Source organism: Endocarpon pusillum (genome assembly GCF_000464535.1).
Source record: "Endocarpon pusillum Z07020 unplaced genomic scaffold scaffold1792, whole genome shotgun sequence".
NCBI classification, from domain to species: Eukaryota; Fungi; Ascomycota; class Eurotiomycetes; order Verrucariales; family Verrucariaceae; genus Endocarpon; species Endocarpon pusillum.
In genome coordinates, this window is record NW_006916078.1 from 37401 (window position 1) to 55367 (window position 17967).

A 17967-nucleotide genomic window follows, 5' to 3' on the forward strand; every position below is an offset into this window, starting at 1 on the left:
GTGCTCTAGAAATAAGATCAGTATGACGAGGGGAACACTCCTAGCCTTCCACCATCGGAAACAACAACGTTGCCGCTGATATAAGCTCCAGCTTTGCTGCAGAGCCACAGGATGACGCCTGCAATATCCTCCTCATGCCCTGACCTCGTTGCTGGGATGATATTGCGGTCAAATTTGCTCTCTTCATGGCCATTCTCTATTTCCAAGTGCTGGAATGCTGGTGCTGACATTTCGCTATAAAACAGACCTGGTGCAATCACATTGCAGCGTATGTCAAATTTACCCAACAACGTTGCCATGCTTTTCATCAGGTGCACGACACCGGCTTTGGAAGCCGTGTAAGCAAAGCCACCCAGAGGTACTCGGTTGAAGGCTCCGATAGAGCTGGTAGTGATAATCTGAGGTCGGGGCAAAGTGGACGGGGCAGGTCGCATCTTGTTCGTAGCCTCGAGCAGGGGCATGAATGCGAGACAGCTGTACCATACGCCGGTGATGTTCACCATGTTGGCCTGCTCAAATTCCTCCATAGGGACATTCCAGCAGAATTCACGAATCTCGGCTAGGGTTGCAGGACTACCATCTTCCTTGGGTGGAGGAAATGAACGTGGGCCTGAGCTGCCTGAGTTGCAGATGAGTACATCGAGATGATCTGAATCCGTCGAGACCTGGTCCACGATTTTCTGTAAACTTTCTTTGGAGGTCACATCGCCGACGAGGGGGACGATGTTTCCATTTCTCCCAGTCGCGGCAGTCTGCTTGAGCTGTTCCTCCCTTCGTCCTACTATGAAGACTCTGGAAGCTCCGTTGGCATCAAGAGCTCTTGCCATCATTGCCCCGAGACCTGAAGACAGAATCTTTTAGCACCACGACCTGGCAAAGCGCGATATCTTGGGAAAGACGGCCAAATCAAATTTGAGTGGTTTCTGGGATGTGTACTGACCACTCCCACCGCCAGTGATGACAGCAATGAGCCCTTTGACATTAAAGAGGCTCTTGACATCGACGTCAGGCGTTTGGAAGGCCATGACTGGAGCGAAAGCAGAGATTGCTAAGGAAAGCAGGATGCAAAATAACTGTCGCTAGTCGTTTGGTATTTGGAGGATCTGCCCACTGCATACTTAGTAAGCTGGATCGGGACCGGACATGATGATGCATATCCGCCATTATTAAGCACTTCGCAGGCAGAGAATGGGGAGTTGCTAGCAATACCCAGGAACATCTACCGACAAAGCAATGATAATACAGTACCGGTGACTACTCCGTACTCCGTACAACTACTACCCAGTATTACTGTAGTTACTACCAAAAGTTCGCCAAGGTTTATAGCCAAGGCGCCATACTAACTTAGTAAGTAGTAAGTAGTAGCAAGTAGTATGGAGCTGTCCATTCCACCAAGACATTGAGTCCTCCTGTAAGACCTCGAACAAACAGGACCACAGATTTTGGGAGCCATCTTTCACGCAATGACGATCAATACTGGCGTAGCCATGTCCTTGGTCCCTGGATGAGTGGGTGTCCGTCCTATCTTCAAAGATGCGCGCAGAATGATCCTATCTGAGGAGCGCATTCTCCTGTTGCAAGATCCAGTACCTGACGATTTGAACGATTGGCCCGATTTCACCCTGACTGACGCAAAAATACGGGTTGCTGGAAGCTCGAACTACGCCAATCTGCTCGAAGCCAACCCCGGTTATCCGCTCTCTGTGACTGGCAGATTATCTCGCTTGGATAACCAGCGAGCGAAGCTCGGTATTTGGAGTCGCATCTCTTGCAAGCTCTACCATCGCTGATAATCACCTTCAACAGTTATACATCCCAGATACACCCAGGTTCAGCTCAGGATTGATAATTGTACCCAGTACGCTTTTGGTCAAGATCCGTCAGGCAAGTCAGTGATCTGGGCTGGTGGCAAGGCGGGTTGGTACGAGATCGTCCCCTCTACCAAATACACAGCAATATACGAAGAAATAGTCAAGGCGATCGACCTGATATACTTTTTGAGCGATACCCATCAGACATTCGCCTCCAGACGACCAATACGGGGAGCAAAAGTTGAAGAGCTACTGGTCCTGTACCAGCAGCACACAGATTATCGAGTCGATGACAATGCTGAAGCCGAAGCCATTTTCGAAAAGTACCACTCGTTCTTGATTAGACAAATGTTGGAAGGCTGGGAGGGCATCAATTGGGCGCGGACTCATCTCTGGAGCTACTTTTCGAGGTTGTACCCAGACGAGGTTGCTCATGACCCGGTGACAGAATCTGAAGAGGATGAAGAGCAGAACGAGAATCCCTCGACTTCGGAAGATGAGCAACTGGGGTCTCCTCCTTTCTCGAGTAATGACGAAGACCACGAAAAGGGTTGGGCTGATGCAATCTTTAAGGAGATAATGCATTTAAAAGCAGATGGGCACATGTGTAAAAGACATTGCAGCGTCGATGGGATTGCCAAGATTCTCGTCAAACAATACAACGTGGGCTCGAAAAATGAAGCAAGTGGCATTATCAAAGATGCTGCTCAATCGCTGCTCAGGCGCCTGGATGCTGATCCTGATCAGGGCAGGAATAGAACTTGGAGCACAAAAGTGCTTTACCGACAATTGCGAAGATTAGTCAATAGCGAGCAGGAGCTGCAGGACGATGAAATTACAAGTGATATTGTTACACCTGCCAAAGCACCTGCCAGTCGCCATCATCAGAAATCCATCCTCAGACTTTCAACTGGCGCCGGAAAAGGGAAAAAAAGGATGCTGAAAGCTCAGAACCCTCCAGAGGACGATGATGAAGAGGATGGCAATGATGAAGAAGCATTGCATTCTCCACTAGTCACAGAGACACCGACGAAAAAGAGGAGGCTAGGCTCGGACTTAAGTAATTCTCTGGGACGACAGCCCACCGACGCGAGCACGATGCCCACCATCGTGAATGGTCTGGCATCTAATTTTCAATCGGAACAGCTTGATTTGATCAGAAAAGAGAGTCTCGCGAACGGTCGCTTGCACGTCAACCATTTGGAGGCACTTGTGGAAGGTTTTATGCAGGGGCGAAATTGATATATTATGATACCCAACAGAACTGGATATATGATAACATCGTGGCCGTGCTGCATTCATATTTATAAAGGGAAGACGGCGGCGAAATAGCTCCGGGCCGCGGTAGGAGATGACAGTTCGTCTCACGAGGTTGTTTTCTTTTTAAAAGGCTTTCATACAAAGGTCTTTATCACAGCCACCATGTCACAATCTCGTTCGTTAGGTCAGTAAACTTGACACAGCTCGCCTATTATGCTGTTCTAAGCCTTTCATTTCTCGCTGTTAGCGAATACTGCAATGATGTTGGTTGGTGCCAAGCAAGAGTCTCCTAAGTACGTTAGTAGTTCAACCTATTACTAAGCTCAAAATGGTAGCATAACACAGGTGAGTGAGCATCTTGTCGACCCTCCAATACGTAACTTAACTAATAATTTATCCTTCCCGCTCAACAGGGGGTCTGGGAATTCGTTGCACCACAATTTGCGCCGAAGTTCAGCCGAATTAGGCAATTGCTACTCCTATGTACAAACTCATTGCCCTATTACCACAACGACGACCTTATAGCCTTCCCATCCGAATTAGCTAGAGCTCTACATCGAGAGGGCATCTCAGCAATACGCGCTCGAACCTCCTGCATTGTGATTTTGCTCCATTCGTCTTGCAAGACCTCTTTAAGCTGATCAAGATTATCCCACTTTCGTCTTCAAATTCGCTGTTTTAGGATAGCCCAAATACCCTCAATAGGGTTCAAATCTGGCGATTATGCTGGATGAACAAGCACTGTAATCCAATTGCTATCCTTAAGCTGTTTAGCAATATTGATCTCAGACCGTGTGCCATGAGAAGGATCATTATCCTCCTGCAAAATAGCATCTTGATTTCGAGAAATTCGTGCCTTTTGAACAGCCTTAATATAGACAGGAAGTAAACGCTCTGTGTAGTATTTCTGCGTCATTGAATTGCCTTTTGGTTTTGTCTCAACTTCATGTGGCAAATTAGCCTCCTAATCAATCATTCGCTGTTTAAATTGCTCTTCTGTTTCGTATCTTCTCTTTCGCGACTTGCTAGGTCTCTTTAGAGGCTCAAGATGATCGTTTTCATCATTGTAGAACTCTAACTTTTCAGCCTTTGAATACCAATTGATCCAAGCTACAATATGAAGCTTTGCACTCTTTTTTTCAGGTAGTTCTTGTACATTTTCTGGTTCATAACAAGTGCCCTCTTCTTGTAGAATGTATTGTTGAAAGACCTCTGATGGATCTATATGAGCTTCATCTGTAAAATAGATATTGGCCTAATAGTCCTTGATGCTCTTATTTTGATGTTCCTTCCCATACTCTATACGTTTCTTTTTATTAGCATTCGAGAGTTGCTTAATTTGTACTGATTTGTAACGTCAAGCATGCTTCGTACGCCGTTGAAGATTTTGTTGGAGTGTACTAACACCACAAGAGAGTCCAAAATGCTGGATTTGATGCATATAGTTTTGATTTCGAACAGGATTTGAAGGCGAAAGAAGTTGTTGAATTTGGTTATCTGAGACATTTGGCTGTCGTCCAAGATGATTTGAGAGCTTTCGACTTCTTCGATAGGCAGGAGATCCTTGATTTCGACGTTGATTTAGCCAGTAATAAGCTGTTCGTTTGGAGATATTATGCCGCGCAGCAATAGAGGGAATTGATTCGTGCGTACGTATGTCAACCGCTTCAAAAAAGCGAGATTTCTTGACAGTATTAGCCTCTCTGTGCTTTAAAGCCTTTTGAGGAGTTGTAGGAGCACTCATCTTGCTAAATTGATTGAATGAAGACGTGTAGAAACAGGTCGTTTGAGCTGTTTACTTAATTCGGCTAAATTTCGGCGCAAATTGTGGTGCAACGAATTCCCAGACCCCCTGTTGCGCTGAATCCTTTCAAGTTTCGACTTCGCTGATAAGCTTGGCACAATATCGTTAACCCAATGATTAAGATGGCAGAAAGCGCCAGCAAGATCCTTGAGGGTGTCTTCGGTGAGGCCAATTCCTCACTCAAGGCCTTCTGTTACAGTTCCTGACATAAGAGTTCCGCAAGCGATCAACAAACCGCTCCATCTTTCCTCCGCCCAAGTCCTGCGTGATCTGCAGGAGCACTTTCGCTCCTCCGTCTTCTTTGCACCGCTTTTGCATTGGCAGTCGAAACAGGCTTTACAGGATGTCAATAAGTCCAGGCGGAAAAGACGTGCTGCTGCTGAAAACATCAAAATCGGGCACGGCGGCACATTAGATCCACAGGCGACAGGCATTTTGGTGGTTGGTGTAGGGAAGGGCACAAAACAAATGAACAGTTTCCTTGGCTGCTCGAAAACCTATGAGACTACTGTGTTGTTCGGAAGGAGCACTGATACCTACGATGTGGCAGGGAAGGTTACCGCTTCGGCATCGCACTCACATGTGACCAGGGCCTTGGTGGAAGAAAAGCTTGCTTCTTTTCGAGGAAAAATCAAGCAGGTGCCACCCATTTACAGTGCGCTGAAAATCAACGGAATGAAAGCATATGAGTATGCAAGGACAGGGAAAGCACTGCCACGAGAGCTACAATCTCGCGACCTGGAAGTGGAGCAGTGTGAAATAGTCGAATGGCTTGAAGGAGGTACACATGAATATCGTTGGCCTGCTACGGAGGCGTCTGAGGAACTCAAGCAGGTGGCTACAACGATGATGTCGGCTGCGCAGAACGAAATTCAAGGGCCTGAAAGTTTGCAAAAGAGAAAGCGGTCAGACACAATGAATGAGGACGAAACCGATAATGGCAGCATCGTCAAGAAACAAAGGACAGTTTCTAGGGGAGCCACCCTCGACTTAGGTCCAAAGTCAATGTTTGGAGATGCAGAGTCGAAACGTAAGAGCCTGATCCAGGAATCTTCACGGACTTCCTATACGTTGATCCACGAAGGAATGACGGCCGATGAGAAGGCTAAACTACATACACACGAATTGAGACCGCTATCATCAGAGGTTTGTCTGGCGCCTGCTGCACGAATCCGTGTAACTGCTTCAAGCGGTTTCTACGTCCGCTCTTTTGCTCACGACCTTGGTATGGCCTGCAGCTCACTTGCACTGATGGCGACCTTGTTCAGAAGCAGACAAGCAGAGTTTGATGTCAAGTCAGCGCTCACGTATCAGGATCTCGAAAACGGCGAGAACGTTTGGGGTCCAAAATTGCAGAGCATGCTCGAGAATTGGAATGCGCGACATCCTGAGGAATCAAGAACTGACAGAAGGGACATGTCGGAAAATTTCCGGACACCATCCTGGGAACAAGGGGGTGATCAAGGGCAGAGAGCAGATACAAGTATGGTTAAGAAGAACGGAGCAAAGCGGACTTCTCATAGGGAGCGTAGGAATACTAGTTCTGGCGAAGATTGAGTTTCGCGGATGGCATGGGCTGTGAATAGAACCAGTGCCCTTTGCATCAAATTGACAGCAAGTGTTGAAGCCACTGGCTGCTCTACCGTAGAATTGGTTGGCTATGGTGGCCTCGCCGCGGGATATTGCAGACCAATGCTTCGGTTATGTCGGAGTGATGTTGGCTAACTTAGGGCTGAATGAAATCCACCGAGCAAACCGGTTTCATGCTGATCAGGCATAACTACGTAGTACCAACGGCGCCTACTACATTAGTGACCCGAAACATACCCATGATCACTGGACTTAATTAGAGCAATTGGATTCAGCCTCTAAGCCACGATTTACCTGCTAGAAAGGTGTCATAACACCCTTGGCACTGCATCGTCCATTGATCAAATAGCAAGCAACTTTGTATTGCATGCGCTGGGATGACTTCATCTACAACACGCGGTCTCCACACCTGTCCAGATAGGGCTTTCCTCATGATTCCAAAGTATCCTCTCTTCTTGGAGACAATTGCAGAGCAAAACTACATGCTGTCATGCCCGAGATCACGCACCCCGTCGGTCAGACCAGACTGTCCCCAATTGCCTCGAGCCCCATTACCTCACCTTCGGATAGCACGGATGTGAAGCTGCAATCATCTAGCAATCCCGGAGACACTGCCATAGGTACAGATATCCATCTAAGCTTCATCGCGCAAGCGACAATGGTAGCCTGGAATCCCGAGGCGAGTAAATAGCATGCTGATTTCTGTGTTCAGTAGATACCAAAGTCAAAGCGCACAGCGGCCATGTCATTCAGACACCTGAAGTCGTTTCCAGTCCTCAGACGACTTTTGCCATACCACCTCCGCAAATAGAGACAGAAAAAGGGACAAGCGTAGCGATTGACCCTATATCTCGAGTTCGTGATCGCTCTTTCCGCTTTCACCATTCAGAAACTGATTGAACCTCCTAAGCAAATCTTTGAAAGAACAAAACCTCACCAAAACCCACCACGGAACCTACCGCCGACTTCCTCTGATGCCAGCCTCGGCGCATCCCAACAGTCTCCTGATAGCTCAGGTACAGCAGATGTCACAGAGCCAGTAAGCTTGCGCAGACAAGAGAGCGTGAATTCTGTGAACAAGGGACCAAAGGACAAAAAGTGAGTCTACCCTCCGCTTTTATCACAATTGTAGCAGGCACTTTCTTCGCAGCAACCCTAAGGTCTCACTTTTCGGCCTGCTCCCTCAACCTCATATGCCACTTTCGTTGCTATAAGCGGCTGCTAAGAGAGTGCCTCATCTAGGAAGGGTGTATCGCTTTTTAGCCGATTTATTGGCAGCAAAAAGAAAGATTCTTTACCGCCTATTCGCAATGAAACAGCATCTATTACTGGGGGACTATCTACAGATGCGGAAGCGGAAGTGTTCTCCCAACCAATTGGTTTTGTGCCTCGATTTCCTGCTCCTCCTCGATACATTAAAGTAAGGGCAAACAACCGGAGGCACAAGGAGTTCGAGCGGGTCTTTCTAGCGCAGGTTCTGCTCGAGCGAAGTCAGAAATCTAGAAGGAAGACCTCTGGAGATGAGGAGATTGTGCATGTTGACGAGGCTCCTGCTGTTCCAGGGCAACCATTTAACAGGGCGATCTGGGCCATGGAATTTTCCAAAGATGGACGCTACCTGGCTGCTGCAGGACAGGATAAGAAGATCCGTGTTTGGGCGGTGATCTCGTCAGCCGAAGACCGGGAGGCGCATGAAGCAGAAGAAGAGGAGAAGAATCCTGAGCAACCTGCCGTCAGGTTGAATGCGCCTGTACTAAGGACACAGCTCATTAGAGAATATCATGGTCACACTTCCAGCATACTGGATCTCTGCTGGAGCAAGAACAATTTTCTACTTTCTTCCTCTATGGACAAAACAGTCAGATTGTGGCATGTGACTCGAAGCGAGTGCCTTTGCGCTTTCCGACATCACGACTTCGTCACATCAATTGCATTCCATCCACGGGACGATCGGTTCTTCTTGGCAGGCTCGTTGGACTCGAAGCTAAGGTTATGGAGCATACCAGACAAGGCTGTAGCATACTGGGCAAATGTTCCGGACATGGTGACAGCGGTAGCATTCACGCCAGATGGGAAGACTTGCATCGCAGGATGCTTGAATGGTCTGTGCCTTTTCTACGACACGGAAAAGTTGAGGCTTCATTCACAACTCCACGTCAGATCAGCTCGAGGTCGAAATGCTAAGGGTAGTAAGATCACAGGTATTGATACAATCACGCTTCCACCAGGGGATCCTAACGGAGACGTCAAATTGTTGATTACCAGCAACGACTCGCGTGTACGAATGTATAATTACAAGGACCGTAATCTCGAGATCAAGTTCAGAGGGAATGAGAATACCTGCAGTCAGATCCATGCAACCTTCAGTGATGATGGACGACATGTTATTTGTGGTAGCGAAGACAAAAAGGTGTACATATGGCCAACCGGACCAATCGAGAAACAAGATCAGGACAAGCGCCCAGTGGAGATTCTGGAGGCGCATACAGCAATCGTCACGTCTGCTATTCTAGCTCCAACCAAGACTCGACAGCATCTCGCACAATCTGGAGATCCAATTTACGATCTTTGCAATCCACCGCCCGTGACATTGGTGGGAAATGACTCTGTCCTCTCGTCGCGAGCTCAGACAGAAAGCAATCCGTCGATAAAAGACGGGGCTACGGCTTCAATTCAACAGACAGCCAATCGTAGTCAAAGAGCGGAGGAAACACCTGCCTATTTGGCTCGTCATGCACATCCTAGTGGCAATATCATTGTGACCGCCGACTATTTGGGACAGATCAAGGTATTTCGGCAAGACTGCGCCTTTCAGAAGCGTCGTTACGAACTCTTCGACAGCTCATCTCTGTTTTCCAGGAACCGTCTTCTTGGCCGGAATGGTTCACCAACCGCTCGTAGTAGTCTGTCTTCGGCACGAAACTCGACGTCGTATAGCAACTTCAAGACTCCATCGACAGATCGAATCGTCAGCTGGAGAAACTCTATCACGAGCGGGCCCACCAGCCACCCTGGTACCACGATCAACGGTGATGTACATATAAACCTACAACGGACACGTAGCGATTCACCACGGAAAACCAATGCCCAGGTTTCGTCTTCTTATCATCAACTGGCGGCGAAAGCACCCTCCATCGCCACTAGTACCTCATTTCCGTCATCCCCACGGAAATCATCGGATGAGTCCATCCGCATGGCAGGCGCCGAAGTAGAAAAATTTCACACCCCACCAACTATCGAGATAGGTGCCAGTGCGCGAGAAAAACCTATAGAAAGGGAGTCAGAGGCAGGGGCCAAGGCATTAGGCCCAACCCCTGAGCATACCCTGTACATACAAGGCGACCACGGTTACCGCTATTGGAAGCCAGGGGAGCTGGTCACCATGGCTCAACGTGAGCCGAGAACACCAGGTGTCCTAAATCTGGGCGACATCAATGGCAATTCGTTGCTGCGAAAGCAGAGTTCATCCAGCAAGCTCAGCAGCGAAATTAGCTCGGATGAGACTGCAACAACTGAGGCAGATGGAGACCAGAGCAGCGAGATCAAATGTGAGAGGTGTGGTGGGAGAAGCTTTCGAGTAAAGCTAGAGGCGACCCAAGAACAAAGATTGAGTTGTAAGAGATGTGGGAATGCCGTGTGAAGAGGCAAAAGAGAACGTGAGTATACCATCGCACTATCATTCGCGCCGACGATATCTGGGAAATTGTACTTCTTGAATAATTTTGCGGATGTGAGGTTTCGGGGCCGTATATGAATCTATACATTAGATAACTGTATAGGATTGACGAAGACATCCGGCAACGCTCGATCGGAATGAGGTGGCCATGCTTTGCTTCTTCCCGGGCAAGTGCAATTGAAGTAACTCAAAGGTCAAGCCTCGGGCTCTTCGCCTAACCTGTTAACTCGGTCCAGAGCGATATCGCAAATGGCCTGTCAGTGTCGCTTAGCACGGCAATCATAGGGCTCGCTCCATGGAGCCAAAGTTTGCATACCTTGATCGCATCCAACTTCTCTTGCTCGAGATTGCCTCGCTTGATTCTTTGTCTCATGTCTTCCATAATGAGATGCCTACTTCGGCCATTGACAAATACTCTGCTGCACAGTCAGCACAAGTTCAAGGATTTAAGGCAAAAGACAAGCATGAAAGAAGAGCTGTTTGTCATCAAACATACACATATCTTAGCCCATTAAATCTTTCTTCATACTGACGATTCACCTCTGCTAATCCCTCCGCTTCCCCTTTCTCCCCTTTACCATTTTGCAGCTGCGCCTGCTCCTGCCGACTGAGTTCGCTGTCGACTTTCTTCTCTCCTAATCGTGGATGAGCTGCCAGAATGGCATCAAGCCACTCGGTGTCGCTCGTTGACAAGGAGTTTAGCAGAGATTTCAGCTGGTCTCCAATCGATGAGATGAGTGCAGCGTAGTCTGAGTAGGTGGTGCCATGGAGAGTGGAGACCGATAGAGTATGCAATTGGGTACATGGTTCAAAGAGGGTGTCCAAGATTTGGGCTCGGCGATCTGTGGAGAGAGACGGAACGGAGGATATTGAGGGAAGGGCCATTATTGTTGCTGAACCTGTATTCGAAGTACTGAAGGAAAAGGTATACGTGACTAAAGAGCACTTATGTTTAATATCGTTCCTGATATTTGGTGCATGGTGGTAGTTGAGCTCACATACATGTATGAGGTGTTCCGACATTCTACCGGTATTTAGCTGATAATGCCGGCAATACTACGGGTGAGGCCTGAAGTAGAGTTAACTCAGCGCTAGTATCTTTTCTTGTAAACCCTCTGTGTACGGAGTCGTGCTTCAAGGGTATCATTATACGCTAACTAGGAATAAGTAGAAGCTAGCCTCTCTTGAGCTAGCCTTCTATCACTAGGCGGTGGGGCATAAAGATGGTTAGAGAGGGCGGATGGCTAAAGCTTAGCTAATATAGACCTAAACGCGTCCCTCAGTGTCTCTAAGATAAGAGGGTGATAGCAGTAGCTCTAGGAATCCACCCCTATAATATATTTTCTACGCAGCTAAAGCTTAAATCGATTGTACTAGTGACGCTCTAAATTTAGCGTATATTGAAAACTTTTGAAGCACGACTCCATACAGAGTACAGAACAGCTTGTTGGAATTGGCTGAATGCGTACAGCCAAATCCTTGGTGGTCATGTGCCTGCGCGCCCTAGTAGATTAGCCTGCTCCTCCTTCTAAGATAGATTCTGCACGCAGTTAGATAGATAGAATCTCATCCATCCACTTCATCACAGCTATGCTCAGAAGAAGTTAGATGCACTGATTTAACTCATCGGAATGGATGCACACAGAACAAGCTTTAAAGTGTTGTCGTATTAAGAACTAGCTGCTATTAGCACCAGACTAACATTACTTCAGGCCCCCCCCGTAGTGGGGGCATTTCCGACACCCAGAACCTTCGAGCTCGGTCTTTGATATAACTACTCCGTACATATTGTCTTTCAAGAACAAGAACAGGGCCCAAAAACATGCCTACTAAAGTTGAATTGGAGATTCAATGTCAAATGACTCAATGTGTGTCCACTCATGAGCCGTCTCTGAGATCGTGTTCGGAGAGTGTGCCTTGATCTGGCGCGGCCTGCATGCATGAGACCCCAGGCAAGATATGTCTGTCACTCACCATAAGTGACAGGCAATGGTCCTCTGTGTGTGGTTTGCATCCATAATAAGTGGAATATTCGTCCAACCCTTTCGCCTGCATTGAGTTTGTCTTGATTTTAGCAGAGACCAGGCTGCGATCTGGATAATGTATGGAGCTCCTCTTCCTGCCTTCCCGTACCCGCGGAACCGAACTAATTAACCATCTGTTTCGAAAAGCGAAAGATGGTGGGCACTATAGCTACTCGTCATCGTCCCTGCACAGCTGTAAATGGCTTGCAAATCCCTGCTCGCAAGTCCGCATATGCCAACAACGACGGGATGTACAAGGCTACGGTTTGCTTCGATCATGTCGCATTTCTATTGGCTGGCACCACTTTATCAGCTTCGTCGAAACATACCCTTGCTTTGGCAAAGACTTTGGTGAGAGATGAACGTTTTGCGAGCTCAACAAATGGGTTGCAATTGGCTTATGCGACAAGAGAAGTCTGTGATAACATTTCCAAAGGGTATCCTAACTTCGGGGAAGAGGGCTTCATGACTGGCCAAAATTCTGCCTCACTTGTGTAGCTGCACTTCGAAAGGTGCCTGGGCCACCGATACATCCGCTACAAGCATTGGGGGTAAGTTAATAACATCAGACCGATCTTTTGGAACAACTGAATCCACTACTCAGGCACTTCAAATGGATGAATCATTGCAGTACCTTACTCATTTTATAAATGTACTTCTTCCGGGTCTGAATTGATGTATAGACCCTAGTCTCCGAAAGGGTGAGTGGGAAGTTGTTTTTGGAATTTCTGCAAGCCCCAGGATGCAAGAGTCTTCGTGCAGTCTTCTGGCTGGATCTCTACAGCCCTGGCGCAGGTCATGATTTATGTCCAGGATGCTGCAGGACAAGTGATGTATGGGTCGATCGTCTTCTTGATGCCGGGGATGTCTTTCTTTCAATGGCATTTTTTAAATTCCTAGATTACCAAATTCTTGGGCATCTGGATGTTCAATCAACATTCGTATTTAGCTACAAGGATTGGGCTTGCATACTCCCAGGTAATTCGTGGCAGGCCTCTTCATGAGCCGAGCGAATTTCAGACCAGCGGCTCTGCATCGGAGCGGCTAACAAGTAGACAATAACCAGCAAGAGCATGGCTCACTTATTCATTAGCAGCACATCGTTCGTAGCAATAGCAACAAGTTTCCCTTTTTGGCAATTCCTCTACACCGAGCTGATAAGTTTCAATCACTCCTAGCAAGGGAGCGTTTTTGATCTTGTGTCTCATGCCGGCGTACAGTGACCCAAATTTTTGGCAGCCTGGCCTGGAAGGTGTACAGATGTTGAGTCATAAACATTGGCGGGCAATGATGGTCATGCTTAACCAAGGGTCTGGGATGGGCAAGTACTCCATATCGAAAGTATGGTACTAAGTCCATGGTACCTGTGGGAGGACAACTATAGATACCATGAATGATGCTGCTAAGGACCGAATGCCTCACCAACGCCAGCGTGGTGAAGGTGAGGTGGAGATTACAAGCTGATCATTCTAATCAGCGGCAGATCGTGTTCGAAGCAGTTCCTGGCGTCCGGATCGTCACTTTTACGTAGTATGGACCCAGCAGCTAACAATTGGCTAGCTTGAAGGGGAAGATGAAGGTCCGGCGACTAAGCCCAATTAAAACTCCGTTCATTATGCCATCCCCTGACTGTGTTTTAGCTTTATAACCGCCCCAGCCCAGTCCCTGCTACCGGTACCGCTAGCAAAAGATTAGTATTGTAAGCGATCAGCAACCATCAAGATCTTCTCCAAAGATTCGCATACATTCCTCCTACGCCTTTGATAACACAAGCGATTGGTGTCTCTCTATCCTACCCAGCCACGTCATGGTGCACCTCTGAGGACTCATCCTCAATGCAGACCTGCAATGTCTCTGAATGGGCTCGATGAGGTAGCTGTCATCGAAGCATACCAAGCTGCTCTCGCGGAACCGGGCGGATGGTCAGTCATCCTGCACCATACGTTTCACCTTGTACTAATGGTTCTTCTGCTCCAGGTTTCTGTTAAAATATGTCACAAGAGACACCATCGATCTTCTGCAAAGAGGGACTGGAGGCGTTGTTGAAGTCAGGATCGCCATTGAGGCATATGAGGAGAAATCCCCGGTCTATGGCCTGGTGCAATACCGCCGGAGGAAGGTGGTGCTCAAATATGTTCCTGAAGGAACGTCGAGGCTGCTGCAGGGTACGTATCTCGAATCAGATGAGACGATTACTATACTGAATTCACAACATCAGCGCGCCTTACTGTACAATTCCAATCAATCCTCGAGAAATTCACCCCTCACGATACAGTCTTCAATTTTACCGCCGCAACCGAACTGACCGATTCCGCCCTCTCATCGGCATGTATGCTGCACACCTCGATTGCGTCTTTCAACTCTTCAACATCTTCACTCCATCGTCATCGGTTGGGGGAGATTACTGAAGATGTTGAGGAAGGAGGAGAGAGACGCAAGTCTGGGCTAAGGCATAGCATCCTGTCAGACGCAGACAGTGGCTCTAAAGAGGGGCGGAACAATGTCACATATCAAGCAACAGCTACCTCAAATTTGTCTCCAGTCTCGCACTTGCCTGATAATCACAAACCCTCCACGCCTGCCTCACTTATCTCTCCAATTCCAACCTTCGACAAATCTTTACCCGCAACTCCAGAACAGTCTCCTGGGAAGAGGCCAACCAGCAGAGCGGCCGACCATGAAGCAACAGCTGCCGGCGAAGACCTAATTCCCCCAAGATTAGAAGGTCAAAGACTAAGCTTAGATTCTCGCCGTTCATCACAATCTAAACGCCCATTAGCTCTAGACACAGATCGCGCTAACTCAGCATACAACCCCTATAAACCCAAGGCCAAACTTGGTCCACGTCCGTCAGCACAACGACCTCGGACGCCCGGCTCTAGAGGCGAAGCAAGACCTGTTGCTAATCTGCCAAACTCTATCCGGGTCTCAACCCGTCCACCGCCCGCTGCCATTCGGCCGCCTTCGTCTGCGTCTCATCGACCAATATCTCAACAGTCGAATAGAAGCGCACATTCAACTTTTGTCGCTGCCTACGACTCCACTCCTCCACCTCCGTTACCACATCCATCTGTCCACATCTCGGCTCTTTATCATCCTTCCAATACTTACTTGATCAATCGACCCGCTTCTCCTGCACTATCAGCCACCACCTCGATTGCCGCTTCAATCACTTCTAGTGCACCTCCTCGTATCACACCGGAGAAACGAAGGCTTATGAAAGCCCTACAGCTCCGCAAGAAGCAACAAATGGTCAAGACTAGTCTAATCAAGCCTTCCAGCACGGATACGCCAAGTCAAGAATCCTCAGGGAAGACGCAGATTTATCCTCCGGCCAAAAAAAATGAACACCCATCTCATGATCCGTCATCCCTGCCCAGGCTGTCTTTAACAGCGCAAAGTCGCGAGCCACCTTCTAGCACAGATATCGCTCCGTCGGTTTCAGCACAAGAAGCTGCGATTCAAGATCATATAATGGCCAAAAGCATGGAATCAATTAGAGTTGACTCTTCTCTGGACAGTAAGGATGTCGATGTGTTGTCAAGCACAATAGATTCAGAATCAGCCACTTCCGAAGCTACAGTACCAAGTTTGAAATCGACCGCCATTGTACAGACCACGTCTCCTCTTCTGCCACCCATAACCCCTCACAACAGGCTGAGTATTGGTGTTCCATCAACCTTCGAGAAAGAAGAAATAGAAAAGCTTCGACAAACAAATACGATTGCAAATTCAAGTACAATTGCTGAAGAGGAAGAAATTGACATAGCTTTCAAATCACCACAATCGCTACCTGAGCCGGTGCCGCCCATCGAGACCATTCCAGAGCAATCCCCGCACTTTGAGGCCGCAACCTTGGGCACTGTCGACAAAGAGGCACCTCAGGTGGGAGCGCATCCCCAAATCACTGTCGAAGGCGAGCCTGTCCCTTCCAATAGTGCCGAGAAGCGTGGATCGGGCTCTGCTGGTAGGCGCACGGGTCGTCGCGGTATGCTTGAGCAGGACAAGACTATTGCAAGTCCAGAGACATCGGACATATCAGACGACGAATCCTTGTATGATGAACTTCAAACTGCAATTGTTGAAGAGGCCAAGTCAGTCATGGTAGCACGATCTCCCCGGCATGCTGTATTCAACAGAGGTAGCCTGGAACGTCAACAGGAGCCAAATAGGTCTATTTCATTGCAGACTCACCAGACAGAGGAAAACTCCAAATCCACGACAGAAAAAGCCAAAGTTGAAGCAGGCCGGAGCTCATCCTCTTCACTACCAACCTGGTCACTTAGTGCTGACTCAGCCCAGTCTCTGCTCCTCAAGAAAACTAACGTATCGACGGGAATTTCTAAACGCATCCAGGCCCTCGAAATGTTTAGCGGTCGCACGGAAGCACGTCCGGGTTCGCCAAACCAAGCAGCACTACCGAGTCCTCCTCTGACGGGTGGTCTGGTGAAGAAGCGCACGTCTTCCCATTCTCCAAGTGAAACCCCTGTTCGCTACACAAATTCGGGCACTTCACCGGCAAAACAAGCTCATTATCCCTCACCAAACCCAACCCCAACCCTAACGCCAGCAGTTGCTCATCATAAGTCAGCTCTGGCCCAGGAAGATATTTCTAATGTCGACTTCCTTGCCCCAAGACGGAAAGGTGACTCGGTTTCGGTGACAGCACGAATCGTTGAGGAACCAGTTGAGAGCAAGCCGATTGAGTCAAGAAACACTTCGAAGCCCGCTTCCATGAATCTACATCCGAACCTTCTGGTTGTGGAGCACGAAGAGGAGGAATCTCCTCGTCAATATGAATTTTCGAGCGCCACGCAACGGGATGTTGAGCCACTTCCTTTGAAGAAGTCCCAAGTGAAAGCAACAGATAATCCAAACCCTGAGCGGTGCCGGCTATCAATGTCTTCGAATCGTTCTAACCCAGGCCAGATGCCGCAGTCAGAGTCTTTCACGAAGCGCTTGGCCATGACCATTCGTCACGCTAGGACCGGGTCTGGCAATCTACCTCGTTCTGCTAGCGATTCGTCCTCGAATGCGGACGAAAAGATGGTGAAAGAATCGCGAAAGGCTCGTTTAATAAGGCGAATGTCTGTATTTACTGCGGGCCCTCGTCGCAGCATGGCCTCTGCCTTTGGATCCAACACTCTAAAACATGAAGAGTCACCTTCTGGAGTTGGCCAACCACCGGAACCAATCGCCGAGCTTTCGGGAGAAATTTCTCCTGTAAATTCTTCTTCAGGAGAATCTCATGCTCACGTTGTGGATATTGGGGATGTCAACATTCAATTCCCAGATACACTCCTTTGGAAGCGGCGTTTCATGCGCATTGACGATCAAGGCTTTCTCATCCTGACACCACCTACAATGGAGGCAAATAAACGTGGTATAAGTCGCCGATTCCACCTTAGCGATATCAAAAAGCCGAGTCTACCACCTCTTGAGCGGGAAGAATTGCCCTGGAGCATTGTACTTGATTTCGAGGATGGTACCTGTCTTCAAGTTGCTTGCGAAAGCAGATACGCTCAAGGGCAAGTTTTGAGAAGTAGGTTGCCCAAGGTTTCAATTCTCTTCGACAGCGCTGACCGGCGGCACAGTGCTCGAAGACGCACATGCAGCGTATCAGTCTCTGTTCACGCAATCCTGATTCCACTGGAGCTCACTGGCCTGACCGGTTCGGCAAAAGTTCGCTGCTGATGGTACATCTCCATATCACTACGACTCCACACCTCCACATCCACCCCTGTCTTATGATTTCTTTACGAAAAGCGATTGAAGCACTGATGCTGGCTGGGTACATGGATA

The 17967-nt window shown here is 48.3% G+C and overlaps 6 protein-coding genes across 6 annotated transcripts; 4 read left to right on the plus strand and 2 right to left on the minus strand.

Annotated features, from left to right (window-relative positions):
• Nucleotides 1-17: 17 nt before the first annotated feature.
• EPUS_08288 (uncharacterized protein) lies at nt 18-1025 on the minus strand (the record flags this gene model as incomplete). Its single annotated transcript, XM_007802814.1, has 2 exons — nt 18-841; nt 941-1025. 2 exons carry the CDS (start codon nt 1023-1025, stop codon nt 18-20), a joined length of 909 nt encoding a protein of 302 aa, XP_007801005.1.
• A 519-nt stretch (nt 1026-1544) lies between these two features.
• EPUS_08289 (uncharacterized protein) lies at nt 1545-3053 on the plus strand (the record flags this gene model as incomplete). The annotated part of the gene is made up of 2 exons (XM_007802815.1): nt 1545-1749; nt 1807-3053. The coding sequence occupies 2 exons, from the start codon at nt 1545-1547 to the stop codon at nt 3051-3053; spliced, it is 1452 nt and encodes a 483-aa protein (XP_007801006.1).
• A 1944-nt stretch (nt 3054-4997) lies between these two features.
• On the plus strand, nt 4998-6432 carry EPUS_08290 (uncharacterized protein; the record flags this gene model as incomplete). The annotated part of the gene is made up of 2 exons (XM_007802816.1): nt 4998-5037; nt 5099-6432. The coding sequence occupies 2 exons, from the start codon at nt 4998-5000 to the stop codon at nt 6430-6432; spliced, it is 1374 nt and encodes a 457-aa protein (XP_007801007.1).
• A 523-nt stretch (nt 6433-6955) lies between these two features.
• Nucleotides 6956-10105, plus strand: EPUS_08291 (uncharacterized protein; the record flags this gene model as incomplete). Its single annotated transcript, XM_007802817.1, has 4 exons — nt 6956-7148; nt 7178-7320; nt 7376-7563; nt 7708-10105. The coding sequence occupies 4 exons, from the start codon at nt 6956-6958 to the stop codon at nt 10103-10105; spliced, it is 2922 nt and encodes a 973-aa protein (XP_007801008.1).
• Nucleotides 10106-10335: 230 nt separating this feature from the next.
• Nucleotides 10336-11026, minus strand: EPUS_08292 (uncharacterized protein; the record flags this gene model as incomplete). Its single annotated transcript, XM_007802818.1, has 3 exons — nt 10336-10395; nt 10458-10557; nt 10638-11026. The coding sequence occupies 3 exons, from the start codon at nt 11024-11026 to the stop codon at nt 10336-10338; spliced, it is 549 nt and encodes a 182-aa protein (XP_007801009.1).
• A 2987-nt stretch (nt 11027-14013) lies between these two features.
• Nucleotides 14014-17809, plus strand: EPUS_08293 (uncharacterized protein; the record flags this gene model as incomplete). Its single annotated transcript, XM_007802819.1, has 4 exons — nt 14014-14087; nt 14143-14330; nt 14384-17707; nt 17760-17809. 4 exons carry the CDS (start codon nt 14014-14016, stop codon nt 17807-17809), a joined length of 3636 nt encoding a protein of 1211 aa, XP_007801010.1.
• Between the last annotated feature and the right edge of the window lie 158 nt (nt 17810-17967).